The sequence below is a fragment of the Lipomyces tetrasporus genome (assembly GCF_029532465.1).
Source record: "Lipomyces tetrasporus strain NRRL Y-64009 chromosome Unknown POJ06scaffold_2, whole genome shotgun sequence".
Lineage (NCBI taxonomy): Eukaryota > Fungi > Ascomycota > Lipomycetes > Lipomycetales > Lipomycetaceae > Lipomyces > Lipomyces tetrasporus.
The window spans coordinates 2445860-2468778 of NW_026611597.1; the positions used below are offsets into that span (position 1 = coordinate 2445860).

Consider the following 22919-nt stretch of genomic DNA (forward strand, 5'->3'; position numbering starts at 1 on the left):
CGTTCGCTGATGTCACAACTAATGGTTGTGGTTATCTCTCTCCACCGGGGCCGCAGAGTTGTAACCATCTTCAGGTAATCTGCCAAGGATGGACGGATCACATCCGAATGCGTCGCAGATTTCGTTACCGCAATCTAGGCACGTCTTAATATTGGTGAGGAGTATAGCCACCATGTAAAATGCGGCAACGGGGATGACTCGAGCCTCAGGCCATACGTAAACCCGTTAAAGGCCTATAGCTGGAGAGCCGGGCCGAAAATCTGCTCGACAGAGATTAATAGCTCGTGACATTTCCAGTTGAAACAATTTTGAGCCTCTGTCAGCTGCTGTGAGCAGTGTGGTAATCCATTCCATCCATTCCACGGAACCCCTCCGTGGAATGGAAGTGGACGCTAAGGAAAAATTTCTCGATGGAATGGATCCACGAAGGGTATTAGTGGAGTGGATGGACAGTGGAATGGAGGAATGGATACATTCAAGCTATCTATCTAGTATCTACACCTCGATAACCTCGTTAGCCCCTGAAACCTTCTCTTCTCCCTCCTGACCACTTGTCAACTCCTTCCATCCTTCAGGGATGCAACTCTGGCAGCTGTAGAAAATGGTCGATAGTTTGAATAAGACCAGCCTTTTGCCAAGAGCGCAGAGTCTGCACAATACCTATTGTATTGGCCTCAAGATGATTGCGCGAAGGGTCTAACATTCCACCGCAAGAGGAGAACAATCTCTCGACATCTGCGCTCATGGGTGGAACAGAGAGAACGTCGATGGCCATTTGAGCTAGCCGGGGATAAAGACTTCGTTTCTCGTGCCAATATGATAGCGGATCGACAACATCCTGGTCCGAGTCCAGGTGCAAACGTTGCCACTCCTCGTATTCGTCTGTTGTAGGGTACACCTGTTGAGAAGGCAGTGGTGCCTGGCGACTTTCTTCGCGATTTTTGTTAAATTTCGTATGGAAGACCTTCCGCCGTTTGAACGGCAAGGTGCGTACAGAAGAGATGCTAAGATGCCTGTATTCTGAGTCCCATAGTTCCTGAACGAGTTTCTTTGCCGTACCAATCCATGAACTTTCACTGTCCCACCCATTCTCGAAGTACGCCCAACGATATGCAGGATGAAGGGTAACAGCAGCATAATAAACGAGCGTCTCATCTAACTTCTCGTAATATTCATTCAGCTTCTTCCATGCAAGATTAATGTTGATTTTGAAGTGTTCAGGATCAGGGTATCCCATAGCCATTGCCTTCCAATGCTCGAAGCGGGCGAGGAGGTGTTCATATGCGAAGACCACGTCCCAAATAATTCTTACGGTCCCTGAATTGTCCGTCGCCTTCAAGGACAAGGAGTACATCTTGATTTCGGTCAGGACGTCACGATATAGTTGAGCCACGATCCAGTCCTTCTCCGTTATTTCACTTTCGTCCCGAACGTAAAGGGGCATATCCTCCTTGCACTTCGATCGCTTGCGAACCCAAGCGTCGAATTCAGCCCGTTGGTTAGCCCAAAGGTCCTCCAAGAACGGCCTCAACTCAAGACAACGGCGTATCATGTACAACTGAGACAGCCATCGCGTCAGGTTATCCATCACGGTGTCCTTCGGACGGTTAGCTTTAATCTTAGGGTCCTCCGGTATATCGAACGCCTTCTGCTGTAAATCTCGTAACAACTGCGTCAAGACATCCGATTTGTGAATAACGACAACGAGGTTATGAAGATTCCCAATGGGCCCTTTCCGTCTCCAAGCTTCATGGCGAGAGGCATCGATAGTCGAATCGGCGGAAATCTCATCTTCAAACGCATCTGCGTCGTGGCCAAATAACAGTTGCTTACAAACAAGATTGATAATATGACCAAAGCGTCGGACTCGGCGACTTCTGCCCTTGAATTCAAGCGCTGTACCAATTGTATCCATCGCCGTATCGTTGTTCGCTGCGTTGTCCAGTGTGAAGTACACAAGTTTTGAGGAAATTTCATAGCTGGCAATAATATCAAGTACGTGGACAGCAATATTCTTGCCAGTATGCTGTTCCACAACTTCTGGGATTCCTAAAACCAGCTTTTGCGCCGGCTTTCGCTGTCAAGGAAGAAGCACACGATCCCGTACATTGTCCATTTCCATCCATTCCATCCATTTGAACAAATGAGTGGAGTGGATTACCACACTGGCTGTGAGAGTTTGGATTAACGAGGGAACAGGAATAGAACGAAGGATGGGTCTTACGTTGTATATTGTCGTCACTTATTATGCTTAACGTAATAATATTCGTCCGCATTGAATTTTGAGACGGCGAGGAAAGCTTCGCCTCAATTGACTAGGAGCTTGAAATTCCCTAACCCGCAATTGCGACCAGGGTTCGTCGGCATAGAGAGATTAAATTTAGCAGCCTGTTGCATTGCATTTCTTATGAAATCTGGGATATGAAATACGTTTGAGCGACATTTAGCACTACTGAAATTTCACGAGAGATTTAGTGGCTGCGATGGGCAACAGTTGGCGACGCGTAGAAACCAGCTAGGCCAGAATCGGAATTTACCAATGGAGCTAGACCTGACTGGGGCTAGCTGAACATACCAAGCGGAACTAGTGCAATTTCATACGATTGCATCGTACTATGCAATTTTTTGCGTTGCACATCGCTGCACTTGTCCTAATTGGGACTGGACCCCCACGCTCACGTCCGAATAGGGTTTAGCTTTTGGTATGAAATGCAATGCAACAGGTGGCTAAATCTCTAATAATATGCGAAACTATTGATTAACCTGCAAAATATACAACTTAGGAATGCATCAATTCAATTCTGCCTCGTTACTAATTAAACAAAGTCATCCCAAAGGAAAAATTGTAGGGGTGTAAACGAATAAAATTTTCCTTATTCGTATTCGTAGAATTTCCGTTATTCGCAACGAATAAGTATGGGAGCGATAACGAATATTATTCGTAATTTTGCCAAGACGCTAGCGCAGTAGTCAAACTTTAATTCAGCCAATCATGATGCGTCAATAAGTACTCGTCAATGAATAACTGGACGACGCGTCTACCAATTTTGCAATCCCTTGGAGACTAATCCAATATCCTATCTTACAACAAGGTGTCTGACAGCATTCAACACAGGGAGAGATCGCTTAGGTAGGGTAGGCGAATATCGCCATATCGTATTCGCGGCGATATGATATCGCCAGAGGAAAATTCCTGGCGATAATTTAGGCGATTCGATATGCGATATTGAAGTTGAATATCGTATCGTATGGCCGAGATTCCGCTTGATCCTCATCACGGTAAACCGTTGAGATGGAAAGACTAAGTAATTACTCAATTAAGTGCACGCCAAAAGTCCCCAGCAAAGATATTTTGTGAGATTATATTCAATAAATTCTGCTGAACCCTCTTTGCCAATCCCTAACCCTAATTTTAATGGCATTAAACTCCTGCGTATTATCGCCCGGTTGGCGATATCGTATCGCCCATATCGCATAAAATACGATACGATATCGCCAAGTGGGCGATAAATAGGCGATAATATCGCCCGACTTTTCTTGCCGCCGGCGATACGATACGCGATATGGGCAAACCCCGGCGATATCGTATCGTGTCCAGCCCTACGCTTAGGCTTGCGGAGGCTTTCTTGTGTGCCGAGACGATGAGAAAGTTGATGTTGTTGTGGGCAGTTTATAAGTGGGGGCAGGCCAGGGAGGCGTGATTTCATATTGTAGTTGTCGTGAAAATTTACGAATATTACGAATAATTTACGAATAAAAGTGATTTTATTCGTATTCGCATTAGTAAGCAAGAAATCGTCAGTTATTCGTATTCGAATTACAAATATTCGTACGAATACGAATATATTCGTTATTCGTGTCCACTCGTAATTGCGGGTATGATATGATATCTAGCAGCATGAAGCAATTTCTACAACGGTGGATTTAGGCAATAAGTCCTTTTTAACAGGGACGCTATCCGCAACCTGGGCTTCGCAACCCTCTCTAGAAATCCTTCTTTCGGCCATGGTGACTGCGACGTTGAAGGCATTCTGTGTACTGGCGACGGAGGCGAGGTTCTTTCCTGCAAGGTCGAACGCGGTTCCGTGAGCGGGTGTTGCTACCGGGATAGGAAGACCACCCTGGACCGTCACGCCACCGTCGAACGAAAGTAGTTTCATGGCGATCTGACCCTGGTCGTGATACATTGTGACTATACCATCAAAGTGCTCTCGCTTAAGGAATATGGTGTCGCACGGAAATGGGCCTTGGACGTCGATACCTTTCTCCCGAGCAGCCGCAACTGCGGGGCATATATGGTCAATCTCTTGACGACCGAACGCTCCGTTCTCGCCATTGTGGGGGTTCAATGCGCAGACTCCTAGGCGGGGGGACTCGATGCCAGACTCCCACCTGCGTCCGATTCACGTCAGTATTAACCCTGTACGAGCCAGAACTGGCCAGTGCGTACCTCAACCTATGTAGTAGTTCAATGGCTCTCAGAGTGGAGTCTTTGGTGATGCGACCAGCGATGTCCTCGACCCCAATGTGGCTCGTCACTCTCCCTGTCCACAGCGACCCCGCAATATTGATTTCGCTCGTAGTGCCTTTGAAGTCCAGCTGGTTTGCAAACCACCTCAGCTCATCCTCCTCAGTCATGCCTGCTTTCTTCAAGGAGCTCTTGTTCAACGGCCCAAAAACGATAGCATCGATTTCGCCGTCCTTCACCATCTTAAGGGCACGCTTCAGCTGGTGCATGCAGCGGGCCCCACCGGCTTCCGAGACCTCGGCGCGGATGGAGGAGAATTGGGATGCTGTGTTGTCGTCGAGAACTTGAATTCCATGAGGGCCAGAAGGACCGTCTGATACGGCAACTTCAACACCGCCAGCATCGGCAATGGCTGACTTGAGCTCAAGCTGGTCTGCCAGGAGCACGATGTCGGCTCTCTGGCGGTTGGCTGGGTCGCTGAGCAGCTTTGCTATGAGCTCTGGGCCAACACCCGCCGGATCTCCCAACGTCACGGCGATGCGCGCCCGTCGTAGTTCTGAGTGTTGATGCATATCGGTTGCAGATACCGCTGTGGTAGATCTAGAATGTGACTATAACGGATACAAGGGCGTGCAAAGAGAAGCTTGACCGCGAAGGCTGGGTGCTACCCCGGCTTCCCCGCAAACACTTTTATAATCTCGGCAGGAGAGGGGACATTACAAAACATGAGCGCCGAAGCATCCACGAAGTACCTGGATGAGGGCTCCTTGGCAGATACAAACGTTCTAGATGAGGGTCATCGGCGGTTTTGCCGAGACCATCTACTCCGACTCGCTCATTTTAGCGATCTACCCCAATCCCCGCAGCTCCACCAGAGAGCCGATTAGCAGCTAAGTTAGCGCACGCCGTGGGGCATGCGTGCCAGCCAATCATGATCACAGAAAATTTGCCGAGACGCCCGACTGTGGGGTTTGCCCTAACCCGACCCCGCCCGCATCGGACAAGCCTCGGGCTGGTACGTGCGGCTCATCCCTAACCCGCGGTGGCTGCGGCTGGTGGCTCGGGGCGACTCCGACTACTCGGGGCATCCTTCGTTCTCAGGAAAGCAACGAGCAATGTATCCCTTAAAAATTACGCTTTGGATTACCGGTAGCAACAACGGTTTGCACTTTAACCACTCGTCAACTCAATGACTTGGCATCAGAAGCTAGAGAGCGGGGCAGTCTTCGCATCATTTGATTATCTATGAGAGGACATCGACACCCACCACGTGGGACGGTGCTTTTGCCGATACCATCGTAACACGGGTTCCCCACAATGTTTCAGGCCGGCCCCGTGGGGAACTTGGAGAATGCCAGTCCATCAGCGGTCTGATCTTTGGAGACACCAAAGACGTCTATGTATATTATGATTGCCATGTCCAGGAATATGGTACTCTCAGTCTCAAGGTGTATCGGTGCCTCACCATATCAACTCCTCCTTCATCGCCCTCGATAGGCCAGACTAAACCCCTACACCCAATATGGCTAATATTGAAGACAAAGACCACGACCAACAAGTAGAGCATGTCACCTCTGGTGTGTCAGTCAAGTCCGGTGACAGTGCGAACAACAAAGATGCTGCTACTGTCGATGTTCTCCAGGCACAGCAGATCGCTGCTCAGGTAGGCACTTTTCGGTTCTTATTCGGATTCCTTCTGGCAGACATACCGTTGACAACCCCCGTGCTCGAGCCGCGTCTTAATCGACGCCTTCAGGCACATGATTCACGAGCTTCTGTGTGAACTGATAGCCTGACGCCTACCCAACCAGAAAATACTGACTTCAAGCTATTATAGTGGGTAGATGGCACGACGGAGGAAAAGAGACTGCTTCGCAAACTTGACTGGCGCATTCTCCCATGCTGCTGGGTTCTATATCTTCTTGGTTACCTTGACAGAGCCAATGTTGGGTGGGTGAACTCTTAAGATTCCACCGGCACGGGTCATCCGACTAACTTCTCGGCAGCAATGCCAAAACTGGCGGCATGGAGGTCGACTTCAACCTTACCTCCGAGCAATATTCGATTATTGTCCTCCTCTTTTTCGTCTCCTATCTCGTTGCCGAAGTCCCCGCTAATATGATCCTAACGCGGGTCCGGCCACACGTGTTCCTGCCTGGGCTTGGTGTCATTTGGGGAACATTCGCTGCGCTGATGGGCGCGACTCAGAACTGGAGCCAGCTGGCCGGTATTCGGTTCCTCCTCGGTGTTGCTGAGGTGCGTAAACATATCCTTGTTACCTAGTCTTGTTTAATTCTCTGACAAGCTCAACAGGCAGGTTTTGCCCCTGGATGTGCGTTCTACCTTTCGACTTGGTACCGGCGATATGAGTTGGCCACACGCTACGCCTTTCTATACACGTCTGTGCCGCTCGCAGGTGCGGTTTCTGGGCTTCTTGCCGGAGTGATCACGGATAACATGGACGGTGCCGGTGGTATTGCCGGCTGGAGATGGCTATTTGTAAGTGTACCTCGTCGTGCTGCTTTGGAAGGTCCAACTAACTTCTATAGATCCTCGAAGGCGTTGCATCCATCATTGCCGCCATCGTCATCTTCTTCTGCATGCCAGATTACCCTTCCAATAGCAACCGATTCCTCGACGACGAGGAGACCCTCCTTGCCTGCAACAGATTGGCAGTCGATGGTATCGATATGGCTCAAAGTGCGGGAAGTGAGAAGCTTTCTCACTGGACGGTGTTTAAGATGACTGTCAATGACTGGAGAGTCTGGGCGCAATGCCTGCTCTTTGTGCTGGTTACCGGATCCCAGACGATGCAGTACTTTATCCCGACCCTCGTAAAGAGCTTTGGCTGGAAAGGACATGAGGGCCAATGTAAGTCCCGTCGACTCAGTCCGTGAGAACGGTATTCGCCTAACACTCTCGTTAGATCACACAATTCCGGCCTACATGGCCGCTCTTGTCTACGTTGTCCTGAGCTGCTGGCTCGCAGACAAGTACAAGACCAAGTGGCCATTCATCTGTGCCCTGTCCGCCATTGGCACCATTCTGTTCATTGCGGTCACAACAACGGGAAACAGGATAGCACAATACGTCCTCACCATCTTCGCATTCGGCACGATCTACGGCTGTTCACCGCTGGTGAAAACCTGGGTTTCCGATGTCATCCCTCAGCCAGCAGCTAAGAGGGCGGTCGCCATTGCGCTGATCAACTCGATCGGCAATGCCTCGTCTATCTACTCGTCCTGGCTCTGGCCTGATAAGGATGCCCCCCGTTACATCCCAGGTTTTGCAACCACCACTACTTGGCTGGGTGTTCTCTGCGTATTGAGTGCCGTTTTTGCTTACTTCTTCAAGAAATACCCTGTCGAAAGAATGGACCATGCTGAGGTTATGGCTGCTGCGTTGAGGGCTCAGAGGGAGGCAGGTGAGAAAGGTACAAAAGCATGAATGACGAGCAGAGGACTCTGTAATAGGCAGGTTGTTGACGGTGGTCAGCCGCATGTATCGCAAGTTGTAACTACTTGTGTTGGTTGTTGTTGTTGGGCAGAACTAATACCTTAGCCGCATTTTGCGTGTAAAGTCGAATTTAAGAAAATTGCCACCGCAATCTCCATGTATACCCAACCTCTGCATTCAGATGCACGATATTGGAGCGTAGAAACACGGTGCTGCTATCCGCACCGGGCAAGTGTCGTCGAGAACAACGGCATGCTAACCTACATGTACGCACAATTCTGAGTTCCGATCGGAGAAAGTGTCTTTACATAACAAAGTCTCGGTCCGAGTTGCTACAAATAGCCTAAAAGCCTCTTCGCTTGCATCATCAATGTGGAAAGGGGCTATGACAGCTGTGGCATAGTGATACTCTTGATTTATGTACAATATATTTCGTCTCGAAGACATGGACACGACGTCTAATACAAACCTTCCCGACGAGGTATTCGAGACCTATATGTATGGTAGTTCAGCATCGATTCCCCAAAGGAAGCTATCATTGAATCGCCAATCTAGATCGCCCATGAGATCAAAGGGATCTTGTGGCTGATCCAATGAGGCAAATTGGGTGCCTTCGTTTGCCTGGTTCGTAAGTGTATCGGGATACGAGTGACTGAACCCGGAACTGTCCCTCTGCACTATAGCATCTTTTTCAGATCCCGCGGGGAGGTTTCGGTTGAGTGCTGTGACTGCTAAGACCGAAGACTCCATTCCACTCGACCGGGAGTACACAAAGTCACCGCTTTCGGGGCTGGGCGAGAACCTTTGTAAAAGCTCTTTCAAGCCCGTGACGACTTGCCTAGCGACATGCCGCTGACTTGCGTTGTCTGCCACCGAAGTAAGAGAGCTGACTAGGCTCTCCACATTGGTCAGGGCGGTCCGCGTATGAAAATTCAAGCCGTATTTCGCGAGGTCCGCAGGTAAATGCAGATAGTTATCGTTCCTCGTGTCCAACTCGCCAAACACGACCGCCATCTTGAGGAGAAACGATGCACACACTGCGATCATGGCGTGAGTGAAGATAGGCATCCCGACTAGCGCCTTTCGGAGATCACCGTCTTCTACAATGAGTCTCACAGTGCTTGCTGCAGCTGTTATAGCACTGTTCGCAGCTTCCTGTCTATCCCAGTTCATATCAGGTCCTGAGGTCGTCTGGGATGCCCTCCGCGCAGAGATACCTCGTAGCGACACCGAGTTAAGCTGGAATCTCGCCAGGTGGTAATAGAGGGTGGTGCCCTTGAAGGGGGTCAAGCTATCCCTCGATAGATCGACATCCTTCGTCTGATGCTCAAGGCGCCATTGGTCGACAGACAAGTTGAACGACTGGAGCATCTCGAAGTCTTGTCCCCCAAGCTCAAGGTCGGCATCACAGCCATACATGAAGTACGCACCGGCTAAGATTCGGAACAACTTGACTTGTGCTACCAGCATTCGGTCGCCCTTCGATGATAGGCCGCTTGTTAGTAGTTTGTCGGCGTTTCGGATGGCGGCATCCTCGTGCATCAGCGGTGGGCGGCCGTATGCGAGTGCGAATTGATGGTCGCACACGTAAAGCACGTACCAGAGTCGCACGCGTTCGAAGGACTCGAATGAGCCTCGGGCGAACTGCAGTGACGACTTGTGAAGATTCATCTCGGTCGCCACACGGACGGCCCTGCTGCAGAGAGCCCAACTGAGGCTCGTCAGATAGAATGCGCCTATGCACAGACCTCGAATGTCGTCAAGGTTCTGACTATGCAGCAGGCACGAGCCTCTCATCAAGGCAACAAAGGCGTCGTAGGTGGCATGTAGGGACTGCTCCCTGTTCGGGATATGCAGTGCGGCCACGGTAAGCACTGTTGCCACGAGCAGGGAGGACGACTGCCTCGCCTCGCTTAGCGACTTGTGCGAGCACAGGATGCCATCCCACAGCAGCGGGTTGATGCGGTCACGGAAGTGGTCGAAGAGAAACTCGGCTTCCGCGACGGGTACAACTCCGCGGCTGATGAAATCCGGCCCGTTAATGTCGGCAGGGTCGACGCGAATGAGTCGGGAATTGCCGGGATCCGTGAGGCTGTACAGGTTGTTCATCGGCAAGGGAACCAGATCGGAATCATCCTCCTGATGATTGGCCGATGGGCCCTCCGACACGAAGTTGCTTGCAGCGACGCTATTCGATGAGTGATTCGGCGTCGAGGGCGACGCCGTCCGCACGGAGGAGGCCTCTGACAGCGTGCGCAGGATGAGTTGAGCGCCGTCATATTTGGACAGCTCCGAAAGATTGTTAATGTGCAGCAGGTGCTCGACAGCAGCCTTGAGCTGATCGAGTGTTGTCGTCGTCTGCGCCTTCCAGCTGCTGCGTGGTCAGAGAAGCGTCCGCAAACCAGGGAAGTGAGCTACTTGCGCTGCATCGTCGTCGATGAACTTCTGTGCGAAGTTGTGAGGCACACAGTGGATGCCGCTCCTCAGGCACTTGTTGCACGCCGTCTGCCCTGGCTGCACGAAGCACTTGATCTTGTGCTTCTTGCACTCCGCACCTGCGCAATCTCCGTTAGTTCTCTGAGCTGGCATAATTTACAGCGCTGTCGAGACGGGGGATATATACAAGCACGGGTCAGCTGTGGCTTCGAGTAGCCATTGGTCTTAGTCCGACCTTCGGAGGCAGTGCGGTCGTAGTCGAGCCTTGCGCGCTTGTTGCCATTCATATTTGTTTTAAGCATCATGTTCAGCTTGTCATGTCCAAATTGGTTGCATGAAGCCGCCGCCGAAGCTGAGTGACGGCCCTGGTATTTAAATGGCGTGCGGGGTGCGAAGTGGAGAAGAGCCCCTCAGAGGCGCGTCTGGGTTTCTCGGCTGGCTCCGCGCGAGTCTTTACCAGCGAACGTCGATTCCCCCAACCCTGCCAACCAAAGCACGGGAACTCGGGGCGCCGCTGCTCTCTTCTTCTTCTTCTCCGGTCTTCGTCGATCCTTTCCTACAATCCCTTAGATACCTACTCCTCAGCCAGCACACGGTTGTGGAGTCTGAATCGATCGAGATACAGAACCACTTGTCAATAGTACGTACGCAACTATACTGCTGCTCTTTAATAAGCTGCTAGTCGACACTGGGATTGCCCGCCTACTGCGACAGATCAACTCTCCGCCACTGCCATCTCCTACTAGTCCTCAATTAGTCTCCAGTAGTGGCGGGTCCAAGTTCACACGTTTAGCTTACCTTGGCGACTTAGTATGGCACTGGCGTATTGCCGATCTTAGGACCCTGATAACATCTCGCAGGGCGCCCAGAATTTTGTTAATTGATATAGCCTCTATCAGTCCTTGGAACAATACTTTGCGGCTATACACGACGAGACGACGAGACGACAAGACCACTGGGTCGAATTGTTACCACCTGCGCAGTTCACCTATAATAAGACGGTTAATGCTTCGATTCATGCGACGCCATTTTGCGAACTACTACTGCAATCCAACGTACCACTTTGACGTTCCCGCGGGTGCGGCGACGTCGATCTGCAACGACCGACTTGAGGAGTTAGGCGGCGTTACGTGAGGAGTACGTCAATGTATGATAATGGCACAGGTGGGAAGACGGTGGCAATGCGAATACGATGACGTCGAAAATTGTGCGTAATAATCCGCATGGGTGGGTGGAAAGAATGCGGGAATTGTTTGTCGTTATGACAGCCCGGCTAGCCGGTACAAAATCTAAATATGACATTCAAACCCCAAATCTACGAGCCTCAAAATGGTAACACGCAGCAGGAATATTCGCGGTAGTTAGCATCAGGATCATCACTTTGAGGTTGGTGAAGGTCTTGCTTGTTATAAATGTTATCGTGACGCAACCTGAATTCGAAGAGTGCGACGGCCATGTTTGACGACCGATATCTCAGACCATTCACCGTGAGCGAGCGTAGTGGACAGACTGCTTATCGATTGGGGTTGCCAGCAGAGATGCGCATCCATAACGTCCTCCATATTTCGTTGCTGAAAGAATTTGTATATTCCGATCTCCCACGCCGTCCTGAACCACCGCTGCCACCATACGAGGTGGACGAAATTGTCAACAGCCCTTAGATAGTAAAGTGTACGCTCTATAGTTTGCACCAAGGCACCGGCTCACCCTAAGTGATCTCTACGTCGTGATACTTGACACTAGTGATGGTGAGCCGACGGGCTGGACCTCACCAATTGAGAGCACAGTACAGTGAGAGTCGTATGATGAGAGCCATCGACTATCCTGATTAGAGTTTAGTGTACCCCTGACTCAGGTAACCTACTTACGGCACCATCGTTCCTCTGGCGACGGCCGGTACACGATGATCAAGATGGCTTGCTAGAGACCACCTGCACAGTGATGTGTGAGGGGCCATGAGGACGGAATATGATGCGTATCATATTCCAGTACTTAATTATATAGGGTTGGATGAATTGGTTACATAGATGACAAACTCCTAAATTTTGTTAATATATTGTGATTGTCTCAGTATACCCTGAGCCTTGGCGTGTACGAGGAGATATATGGTCTCGTTGGTTGAAAGCTGTAGTCTAACAAGTGGCAATCCATTTCAAATGTTTAGTCTATCTAATAATTCGATACATAAGACGTTTGGGAGAAAACCGCGAACTAAGGCGCCTCAACCAAATCGATAATTGATTGTTTCGGTTTCACTCCACTCTGTCCTCCACGTTAGCAATTGCACTCTGCAGCGCCGATGTTAAATCGACATAGAAGAATGGCACGTTCAAGCCTTGCACAACCGCTATCTTAGGTGTGTCATCTGTCCGATACGCCTCGCAATCCTGAATGCTTTTCTCGAAATTAATGCTGTCGGACTCGGTCTCCACGGCGCCCGACAACCCATTTTCAACATCCTTCGAGTCATGATGTAGTCGGTGCTCGTCGACAACTGTGGGAGCTGATTCGGACGGTACTCCTATATCACTGACGCTGAATATGGGTTTCCAGCGGAAAGTGTAAGAGGCATCGGGCAAGGGAGGCGTGGGATAGCCGAAACCCGCAGAGATGAGGGCACGTTTGGTCCAGCGGTTGTTGATGCACGCAAGATGCCACTGGACAACATCAGGAGCAGCCCAACGGTCCAGCTGGTTGCGGATATCAATGAGATTCTGAACAGAGGTGATGTCAACATTGTTGACAGAGCTGAAGTCAAGAATCACAGCCTTGAGCGTGGGGAGGTGCGAACGGTCTGGCTCTGACTGGCCACGGCGCGGGCCAGGGTCATTCCAGGGGCGATCGCCAAGCCGGGGGTAAGAGTCGGAGTTGGTGCGACGAGTTTCCTTGAAAATCGTATCGACGAGATAGTCGAGATAATGATTGGCATTGGGATAGTTGAAGCCCTCGCTGAAGCGGTAGATGAAGATACCGGGATAAGGTTGACCAACATCAATCTCTGGATTTGAGCCGTCATCGTGTTTGATTGGCAGGAAAATCGAGCGCCCGCTGGCATCAGCTCCACCCAGAAGCAGTTTCTCACTGCTGCCGAGAGCAGAATCCTTGCCGTCTTGACGTCCGACATGATCTCCGATAACTGAGTGGACCTTGACATGACCGAGAAACCGACCTCGTGCCTTGACTATGCGGAATAGCAATACAGCAGCCGAAGCACATATGGTGGTGTAAATTCCATTCTCAATACTGGAAAAGATGGTGACAAAGATGCCGGCAAAGAAAATGATCACCTCGAGCGGTGACACCCGCCAGAACTGGTAAACTGTATTTGGCGGAGTGATCAGATCACCGACAGCATGGATGATGACAGCGGCAAGGGATGCATTGGGAATGTAGAAGAAGACCGCCGGAAGTGCATAGATGGCCAGAAGCACAACGATGGCGGTGATTACACCAGCAAGCGGGGTGCGGACTCCAGCCTTAGACTTGATAGCGGTTCGAGAGAAAGAGCCCGTGGCAGGATATGCTCCCAGGAATGGACCGAGCAAATTTGTAACGCCGATGGCAACAAGCTCCTGAGAAGGATTAATCGTGTAGTTATTGACTCGACCAAAAGACTTGGAGATGGCAATGTGTTCGATGAGTAAGACAATGACCGCCACAGGGATCTGGCTTGCGAATGTACTAACTATGTCTTTGTCGACTTTAGGAACCTTGGCATTTTTGAAACCTGGCGTACAGTCAGCAGTGTAGATCATCGAAATGTGTATGGTGGACGTTACCTCGAGGAACCGGTCCCAAGATCGCAAACTTCGGGTGTTGCTTATGGTGCCGGTTGACCAGCCAGCTAATCATGACGTACAGGAGAATGACGAAGGCAGTGCGAAGGGTAGCCAAGAAGAAAAACCGTTTCGACCTGCTGGGGAACTTTTTGGCACCGTAACTGCAAGCAAATCGAATGAGGTACAGCATAGTTAGAGCAGTAAGGCCCATGGCCGCGTCCAACTTAGTCCGTCCCAAATGCTTCAGAATGTTGATCACGACTTCGTACGTCGGCGCGCGCGTGCTGAAACCGGTGATACCCATCATAGTGGGAACCTGTCCGACGGCGATGTTGATGGCAGAGCCGGTCATGAATGCGGAGATGGCTGTCAGGGGAATGAAGTCGACTATCCAACCGCAGCGGGCCAGACCAATAGACAAAACAATGGCGCCCGCGATAATGGCGAGTGCGGATGCCACGTCATGGCCCTCGTACTGCGGATAGTTTTCGCGAACCTTGAGAACAATGTCTCCGACCAGGGTTGACATGACTGCGACAGGCTGCAATGATGAGATTTCGGCGTCAGCTTTCGGATCAGTTCAAGAACCCAGTGCTGGTCACTTACGCCAATTGTGATATCTTTGGACGTGGCAAAGAACCAGTAGATCAGAACACCCATGAATGAAGAATATAGGCCGAATTCGACGGGTAACTCGGCCAACTTCGCGTAGGCCATACTCTGAGGCACAACAACAGCTGCAACGGTAGTACCTGCACGAAATCCGTCAGTTTGGTCACCACTCGAGAGAGCGCCGCCGTGACGGCAGTCGAGAAGAAAGGAAAACTCTTGTACTAACCAGCCACAAGATCGCCAACAAACCATTGCAGGTTATACCTTCCAATCCAACGTAGGAATGGAAACAAGCTATAGATATAGTGACCGAATTCTCGCCAGGATGGAATGATGCTCTGGACCCATTCCGCCGCAGTCGGCTCTTCTTCAACGTAGGGTTCAGCGGTAGTGAGAGAGTACACGGATTCACCGCGTGTGACAGGATCATCCAAGGGATTCCTGCTCTCACTAAGCTTGATACCCAGGACCTTGGCCAAGGTATGGCCAGCATTTGTTGCTCTCGACTGGCTGGCCATGCTTTGTCTATCTCTGTCGTACTCGGGCAAAAATAAGTGATAGAGAGCCCTTCAGTTGGAGAGTTCTAGTGGCTTTGCTGCACAAGCAACTCCTCGACTAAATATGGAGCACAGCAGAATGAAAGGAGAGTGTAATGAGCATACAATACGAACTCGAGGCGAGAGAACAAGAAATGCCGAGCCCAGGTGCGCTAGGTGAGGGACGATATATGCTGGGATGCGAGCGTGAATTGGAGGGTGGAGGTACTAGCAAGACGCAAATTCGATCGAGCAAACCTAGCCAAAGAGCAAGAAGGCGAAGAAAAAATTCACGTTGCACAAGGGTCTGTCGGAGGGGTGGGGCAGCGGCTTGGGTGCGAGTGATCTATACAACACAAGTGGTACCCAAGCCAAGTTGCACGAATATTCGAGATACGTGGCTTGGAATAAACCAGCTGACGGCTATATCCGCTTCGACAAGCAGCGGACGTATGGCGCCGCTGAAAGAATTTTCCTAAGCTCCGTTCTCCATCTTCCTTCGGAGGTTAGGTTAAGGAAGGTGATTCACCTACCGACGCATGCGTGCGGCGCATCGCATTGTTGCCAGCCACCACGGGTAGAATTTCAACTACATCCGGACCAATCAGCGCCTTCGCGACGCACGCAATCCGCAGCCACGCTGGTGTCACTCATCCGCCCGGACCGCTCGATCACCTAAGTGCGGCACAACAATTTGCGTACCGACCCACTTTCTACATTATATAGTGTACATTTATTGGTTTTGCGCAATCCCAAGCCATCGTGCCGCAAGAAGGCCCGGGCCCTCATCAAGGCCGACTGGGCGTTGGCAGACAAAACGCTTGCAGTAAATCTGGGTCGAAGGCGCATGCAGAATTGCGCCACACTAGTAGTTGTCGGCGCGATGACGTCAGCTCCACAGTCCTTCAACAATTGACAGCTAACTAACGCTGGATGACTCAAGGTAGGCGCTAACTCAACTCTGTCCGGCTGCATAACACATCCATTCGCTGAGACGGACGACAGAATATTCGACACACTATCCACATAGTCCATGCTTAAAATTAATTTTGTGTCCTTTGACATACCGGCAATGATTGTTGAGCAGAGACCCTTACAACGATTCAGAAAGAGGGTGCTACGTGCTACTCTTTGAAGTTGGCGCACCTAATTGGTATAAGTCGGCAGGTGCAGGTACGGGTGAAGCTCGGTCTCCGCGGTCAGATGTCAAATCCAGGAGATCGGGTACCTATATCTACATTGTTCTATTAGTATCACGCTGTACCCGGGTGAAAAGTCATTGCCACAATAGTTACTAGCTGCAAGCCAATGTAATCCGGTCCTCGAGATCAAGTGCATGCGGGGTGCTCGATCTTACTTGCTGGATGACACAGGCTCCTTTTTCCTATCATTTCCTATTTTGGTTTTTGGTTTTTAGGCAGTCTAAGACCCGTGATTGCTCACTTTTTGTGTCTTACCGGGCAAATCTGTCCGAACAGTCCGCCTTCGCAAGATTAACTCCCTAACATTAGGGTAGTCTATTTGGATGCGGCTTTCGATGGCGACCTTCGGCGAGAACCCTATCCCACGGTTCAGCTTCAGTTCAGGGCTAGGTTCTGCAAGCATGTCGTCATCGGAGTACCCCTGAACCCCTGAAAACTCTCCTGCTCTTTCTCGTGTCGTCGGCTTAAACTTCGTCCCAATCAGAAATCTTCAGGGGAGCGCCAACGTAAATGGGTTATGAAGTATTCCATCACTCGGCGCTCGCAAACGAGCTTTTATTATTATTTTGTTTTGCGCTTTTAGCAATGACGCAATAGATATGTGCATGTGGTGAAGATATTTATATATCTCAAGTGGCCCATTATGCCAGTGATGAAGCGGCGAGCAGGGATAACGCCGGAAGGGAAGAACTGCGTTTTTGGCCGCATGTGAACTGACGATGACTCTGACCACTCTATCCTTTCGAATGCATGGATGATTTCGACACCTGGCCATCCCTTCTTCTTGTTGCCTTTAGAATCAGTTATAGACAGGCACTCAAGAAATGACGCCAATACAAATCCAGAGGCTCTGACTGGTCCTGTAGCGCTAAAGGAAGCTATTAACATGTACGGTGATCAGTATGAGCTCACGGGAAACTCCCCACCGCTGGTCATCCCGAGAAGCATGCAAAGCAATTGTCGGCACTCTGCGATGAAGATGTTAAAAGGAACTGCATTCAGTTCCGTCCCAACACTCTTGAGAACTTTTTGTGTCCAGAAATTAGCGGCAGTTTCACTAAATCAAAATTCAAAACCCGCAGTTGCTGCATACCTACATAGCTGGGGATTTTCCATTGGCCGCCATTCTAAAGATGTATATCTGACGGGCATGAGAGACATGATGTGGTGCAATATCGCAAAGCATAGGCAGCAAGATGATATCATACCGATTGCAGATGAAGGAGAGCGCTGGCAACGGCTGTGATAATATTATAGTGATTGAACCTTCTCTCCAAACTGGTGCCAAAGAAATTGTACTGGTGACACATGATGAATGCTATTTCAATAGCAATGATGACCCCGCAATGACTTGGGTCAGACTTAACCAATTAGGATAGTAGGGTAATGCACGAAGAAGGTAGGGTAATATTCTGCTAAATAAATTCCATTTTCCCATAGTTAAGGACTAATGTACCCTAGACGTTTACTCAAGTACCACATTATCAAGTTTCTAGCGAGCAACCAAAAAATACAATGACCTGTATTAGACAATCAAATTGACATTTTTTATATTTTCAGCGTCATAGCAGCAAGTACGGTGATGATATTACATGTTTGCAATGGGCGGGTACGATTGTCGGGACTAACCTCTAGTCACCAGTACTCCTGTGAAATTTTCAAGTCCCTTTTGGGACCTTCTGGAAGTCCCATAATCTGCACGACATAAAGAAGCAATCTCCGACAAGAGTACAGCTTGATTTGACACGTTTCAACTACTACTCCAAGAACAGAAGTACGACATACTGTTGAGAATATATAACTGTATTGAAGCACACTCAATACAAAACACACACAAACTACAGGTTCCTAGGACCTCTATTTATATTTGAGATCTGACCCTAAGAACCTCCTAGATACATACTTGGAATATTCCACTTACAACTCATGGCGTCATTGGGCAGAATGCTAATTGCTAGAACATTCTGATCGTAGGCTAGAGTGTTCTACATCTACACATTTCCACACATACATGCAATGATTGTTGAGCAGAGACCCTTACAAAGATTCAGAAAAGGGATGCTACGTGCTACTACTTGAAGTTGGTGCATTTAGTTGGTACGAGCCGGCAGGTACAGGACCTACTGGTACGCGTGAAGCTCGCGAGCCCGGGAGATCATGTACCTGTATCTATTTGTTCTATTCGTATCACGCATGTACCCCAGTGAATAGTCATTGCCACAGATGATTGCTTACAGTTTTGTGTATTAACGGGCGAATTACCTGTAGAAATGCTTCTAGCTTCATTTTCCTATCCTACTTATTGACTATTCTGGTAAACATTTATGTTCCACCAAATTCAGTCGCAGTGGAGACACCTTGAGGTATGGTCTCAAGATTTTCCTGTTGGTCCTCTGGATCGGCCCAACCTTCCCTTTCATCCTTCACCATCCTTACAAACAAAGCATCCAAGACTAAGCCGAGCAAGGCGATCCCGGCACCGAGGTAAAGAGCGGCTCTATACCCAAGGACTTGATCCACCCTGCGTTTGTTAACTTCTGTCTCTATCGTTGCCGCAAACCCCAATCCAAGGCTGTTACCGTAGAGGTTGAGCGTGCCGATAAGGGAAGCAGCGACCCCCTGCTGACTCCGCTTAACGCTGTTACTTGCAACGATTAGACACCCTGAGGTATGTATCTCACATGCTGAAGAATATCCACTTCCAATTCACATAATGAATGAATAATCCAGCCCAGAGGGCACCCAGATAGCTCCCGATGGGAGCGGAGGCGCTAAAGAACCCCAATGTGATGTTTCGCATTTTTCCTGGAGGGATAGTCGTGCTAATTAGAGCCATTGCATTGGGCATAATGAAAGCACCTCCTATGCCGGAGAAAGCTCGCGCGATATTGAAGGCAGCGTAATTGGTACAAAAGCCATTTCCTAGGGACCAAATGACTAGCCATACAGCGCCAGCAACTAAGACATTACGATGGCCATACACAGTACCAAGACGACCACTTATCAAGACAAATGTCCCTTGAGTCAACCTGATATAGGAATACTGTCAGCAATGTCTAATGATGATTATCTGGACAGTGGAGGACGGACGGGTAAGAAGCCGCGGTCCAATTAGCTTGACCTGGACCTACAACAGCCCCTAATGCTTTGCTAAATTCAAGACCTGCGGCAAGGCCCACCATATTGGATATCATCTGATTTTGTAAGCGCGACGACATTGAGGTGATACAGAAACAAATGCTGACCTGCACTATGTTGCTAGATACAATAAACACTATGATGACCAGCCTACTCTTTTGACCAATCAGGTTCGGCGCAGCTGCTTCGAACGTGAGCTCGTTACGCGTAGGAGAGCCATCTGCGATTCCTCTTCTATCTTCTAGAATGGGGGATGATTGACTTTGGTTGAATATTGACAGTTCTAGCCCCTGACGTTGTATATGAGACATGATTGAATATGAGTGCAGGTGAATTCGTGTATCAGTGATCTGTTTCAATTGATCAAGGGAAAAGAAAAAATGATTGTAATTTGTTTGCATTCTCGCGGAATCTATCAGCCTTTATGTTATCGTCATATTGCGTTCCGTAATGGACTCTGCGGACGGCGCAAGGGATCGTGCACCAGCCTCCAGGCGGCTCTCTGTTGGCACTGTCAGCTAGACTGGCCCCTTACTGTATTTGACTCCATAACCGCCATGACCATTTAGTAAGAGGCGCAGCACTTTTGTTGTTCATGATGAAAGTGTCTCAGACCCTTTTTGGTATAGGAGGCTAAGGTCCTCAGCAGTTTTGGAACTAATGTCGGACCCTGGTTCATCTGCTTAAACCCTTGACGCTTCCCGTCGATTTACTTCGCGGGGATAATAATGCTGACTCTCGGACTGGTGACGGCTACCGCGAGACTCAGACAAACCCCGCTCCGCTTGATATACCAAGAGAGCGACTTAATACCTGTATCGGGATACGAACCTATCCAAATGATTTCCCAACCACTATGTCAAATGAAGCTTTTTACACCAGGCAGTAGATTTATTAATGGTCAACAAGGTACATTCTTTGAAATCAAAACACTTTCCACTCATTGGCCCTTGGTCAATGTCTCCAGCCACTGTAGTTGAATAAGAGAATGTGTTTGCTTCCGACAACATTGTACGGGCGGCCCCACATCCCGGGACCCGTAGCGAGCCTGTACAACCCTTGAACCATTTCGCTGCTGGCGACAAGAACTTCCCGGAACCTAGTTTCGTGAGACAACGCTTACAAGGGACTAACCAAATCCAGGATGGTCGAGGGCGACATGTCCGCAAGCTCACCCAACCAATTCTGCGATAGCAGGCCCTAACCACTATTCCAACACCTCTTCTCGATGACTCCGGCAGAACGCCAATGATCCAAGAACTCGGTCATTTACATCACAAGGGCGGCCGTCCATGGTCTTACAACAAAACGTTTGCAAGGCAAGACAATTATTCGACGCGTTCGATGATCGGCCCGACTTTCCGCATTTTCTGTAGAATTCCAAATGTTCGCCAGGAGTAGGCCGGCGCAGACGCAAAATTACGCCTTAATACGGGGACGAGAATGATTTTTCGGCCTCGTTTGCAATGAACCGAATTGTCCACAAACTTTTATCCATACGTTCATCAGCACCGCCCATTGTTGAGTGTGAATGATTCCACAAAGCCTTGGAATTTCCCAATCAAGCCTTACGAATCAGATAATCTAAGTTCGGAGCCGAGGAGGTCAGAGTCAGGGTTAGGGTGAGCTGAGGCGCGTGAGCACATGAAAGCCCGTGAGGAAGCTAAAATTGGATGGATGACCAACGGGGAACAGGGTTAGTGTTTTCCAAGCGCGAAGCCCATTAGAGATATTTTGCCACAAACTTCCTTTAAAGTTCCGTGGGGTAAATTACCCTAATAGGGTAGTTCCCCCACTCCGGCGTCCCAGATAGGGAAGGGCTAAAGTTCGCGGGCACCCAAACTTCCTTTAACTAAAGGAAATTTCAGAGGTAATCTTTTCCCTTCTTACGGCAGCGGCGCTATCCAGCAGATAGGTACCTTGCGCAGACAGTGTGCTGTCAGGCGCTGACACATAGTTAACGTCAGGCCAGAGAAGTAACTTTTTCTGCACTAGTTTCTAATTTTATAAACGTTTGTTCCACTAATACGTCTCAGCGCCACATATATGCCTTAAATCTCTGAATAGCATAAAAGTACCATGCTCATGCCGAAATATTCAATAAGGCAACGACACGGGATAGCACGCGTCGGCAACGCGTTTGTGCAAACAAAATGAATTTGGAACATTGCTAGTGTGCAAGTTACGCGTCAATTCAGTCTTAAATTGCATTTCGAAAACGACTTCTACATCCCACACTTCACTTCTTTCGATAGTCAAAACAACTCCCTATCTAAACTATATCGCAATGGCTCGTGTCCAAAGCAATAACAATAACTCCCACAACTTCCAACTGACCTTTACTACGGACACTAGTTCCAGTCCAGGCAGCTCGTCGTCGCCGCCAGAAATTGCTCCGACTTCTCAACTGACGTTTGGTGCACTGGAGTCCGACGATCAGCAGCCATTGATGCGTTTATCATGCGCTAGCACTGCTGCCTCTAATGAGGGAATCACGCCAAATAATACAATCGGTTCGCTTATTGCCCCGCCGCAACTTCCAGCCGTTGGCGGAGACCTTGCGCTGCAAAACGAAATATTCCTGCATAATACGCAGATGCAAGCAGTGCGACAGAAATATGCCCTTCGCCCGAAAGGGACATCGCAAGCATATGATCCAATTCAACGTCGCTTCACCGTAAGTGAACGTGCCGGTTGGCTAATAGCATCGCTTGACACTAATAACTGCTTCTGTAGGAATGGTGCGACGAGCGCCAGTTTGTCGATGGCCAGCTAGCCACTGAGTCAAAGCTTATAGCGTTTCTCCAGACCGAACTTATCGATAAAGGCTGTCGCAATCGAAACGAGCCTTACACAGTCAACACGCTAAAGCTCCATGTGGCCGCCATCACGGATCTGTGGATGCAGCAGGTTGATTTTGGAATCAACCCGCACCCAAGGCCACGGACCGCCAACGTGCAGGCCATCTTGAACACGTACTCGATCAACGCGCATGAAAGAAAACGACAAAATTACGCGGATCGTGGTGCTGGTTCGATATTTGATGGCTACAATTCTGAAGGCATGTTGAAAATAGCTGGTGCCGCTCTGTCCCGGCAAGACAAATATGGTGATCGCATACAGGGACTTCTGGACTTCCTTCTTGGCAATTACATGCTCTTGCGTGGGAATAACAGACGCGAGATCGAGCTGGCGGACTTGTATGTGCTGCCACTCGAAAACGAAGGTCCCACGAAGTGCAATATTCTTGTCGTCTTACTCTGCAATGGCAAAACCAACCAGCATGGTCGAG

The 22919-nt window shown here is 49.5% G+C and overlaps 6 protein-coding genes across 6 annotated transcripts; 2 read left to right on the plus strand and 4 right to left on the minus strand.

Moving 5' to 3' along the window:
- Positions 1–3890: 3890 nt before the first annotated feature.
- POJ06DRAFT_288406 (pyridoxal phosphate PdxA-domain-containing protein) lies at positions 3891–5040 on the minus strand (the record flags this gene model as incomplete). The annotated part of the gene is made up of 2 exons (XM_056190295.1): positions 3891–4392; positions 4451–5040. 2 exons carry the CDS (start codon positions 5038–5040, stop codon positions 3891–3893), a joined length of 1092 nt encoding a protein of 363 aa, XP_056046816.1.
- A 543-nt stretch (positions 5041–5583) lies between these two features.
- Positions 5584–8034, plus strand: POJ06DRAFT_288408 (major facilitator superfamily domain-containing protein; the record flags this gene model as incomplete). Its single annotated transcript, XM_056190296.1, has 8 exons — positions 5584–5629; positions 5795–5899; positions 6007–6131; positions 6306–6418; positions 6475–6724; positions 6782–6967; positions 7018–7339; positions 7395–8034. The coding sequence occupies 8 exons, from the start codon at positions 5584–5586 to the stop codon at positions 7913–7915; spliced, it is 1668 nt and encodes a 555-aa protein (XP_056046817.1). The 3' UTR covers positions 7916–8034.
- A 246-nt stretch (positions 8035–8280) lies between these two features.
- On the minus strand, positions 8281–10766 carry POJ06DRAFT_247404 (uncharacterized protein). The gene is made up of 3 exons (XM_056186899.1): positions 10548–10766; positions 10347–10479; positions 8281–10295 (listed from the first exon to the last, which is right to left on the minus strand). Exons 1-3 carry the CDS (start codon positions 10663–10665, stop codon positions 8417–8419), a joined length of 2130 nt encoding a protein of 709 aa, XP_056046818.1. The 5' UTR covers positions 10666–10766; the 3' UTR covers positions 8281–8416.
- A 1835-nt stretch (positions 10767–12601) lies between these two features.
- Positions 12602–15737, minus strand: POJ06DRAFT_247407 (sulfate transporter family-domain-containing protein). The gene is made up of 4 exons (XM_056186900.1): positions 14978–15737; positions 14746–14891; positions 14140–14680; positions 12602–14087 (listed from the first exon to the last, which is right to left on the minus strand). Exons 1-4 carry the CDS (start codon positions 15267–15269, stop codon positions 12613–12615), a joined length of 2454 nt encoding a protein of 817 aa, XP_056046819.1. The 5' UTR covers positions 15270–15737; the 3' UTR covers positions 12602–12612.
- A 3429-nt stretch (positions 15738–19166) lies between these two features.
- Positions 19167–19938, minus strand: POJ06DRAFT_193287 (MFS general substrate transporter; the record flags this gene model as incomplete). The annotated part of the gene is made up of 3 exons (XM_056184908.1): positions 19167–19518; positions 19580–19683; positions 19735–19938. The coding sequence occupies 3 exons, from the start codon at positions 19936–19938 to the stop codon at positions 19167–19169; spliced, it is 660 nt and encodes a 219-aa protein (XP_056046820.1).
- A 1725-nt stretch (positions 19939–21663) lies between these two features.
- Positions 21664–22490, plus strand: POJ06DRAFT_247413 (uncharacterized protein). Its single transcript, XM_056186901.1, has one exon. The coding sequence runs from the start codon at positions 21915–21917 to the stop codon at positions 22401–22403; it is 489 nt and encodes a 162-aa protein (XP_056046821.1). The 5' UTR covers positions 21664–21914; the 3' UTR covers positions 22404–22490.
- The last annotated feature ends 429 nt before the right edge of the window (positions 22491–22919 follow it).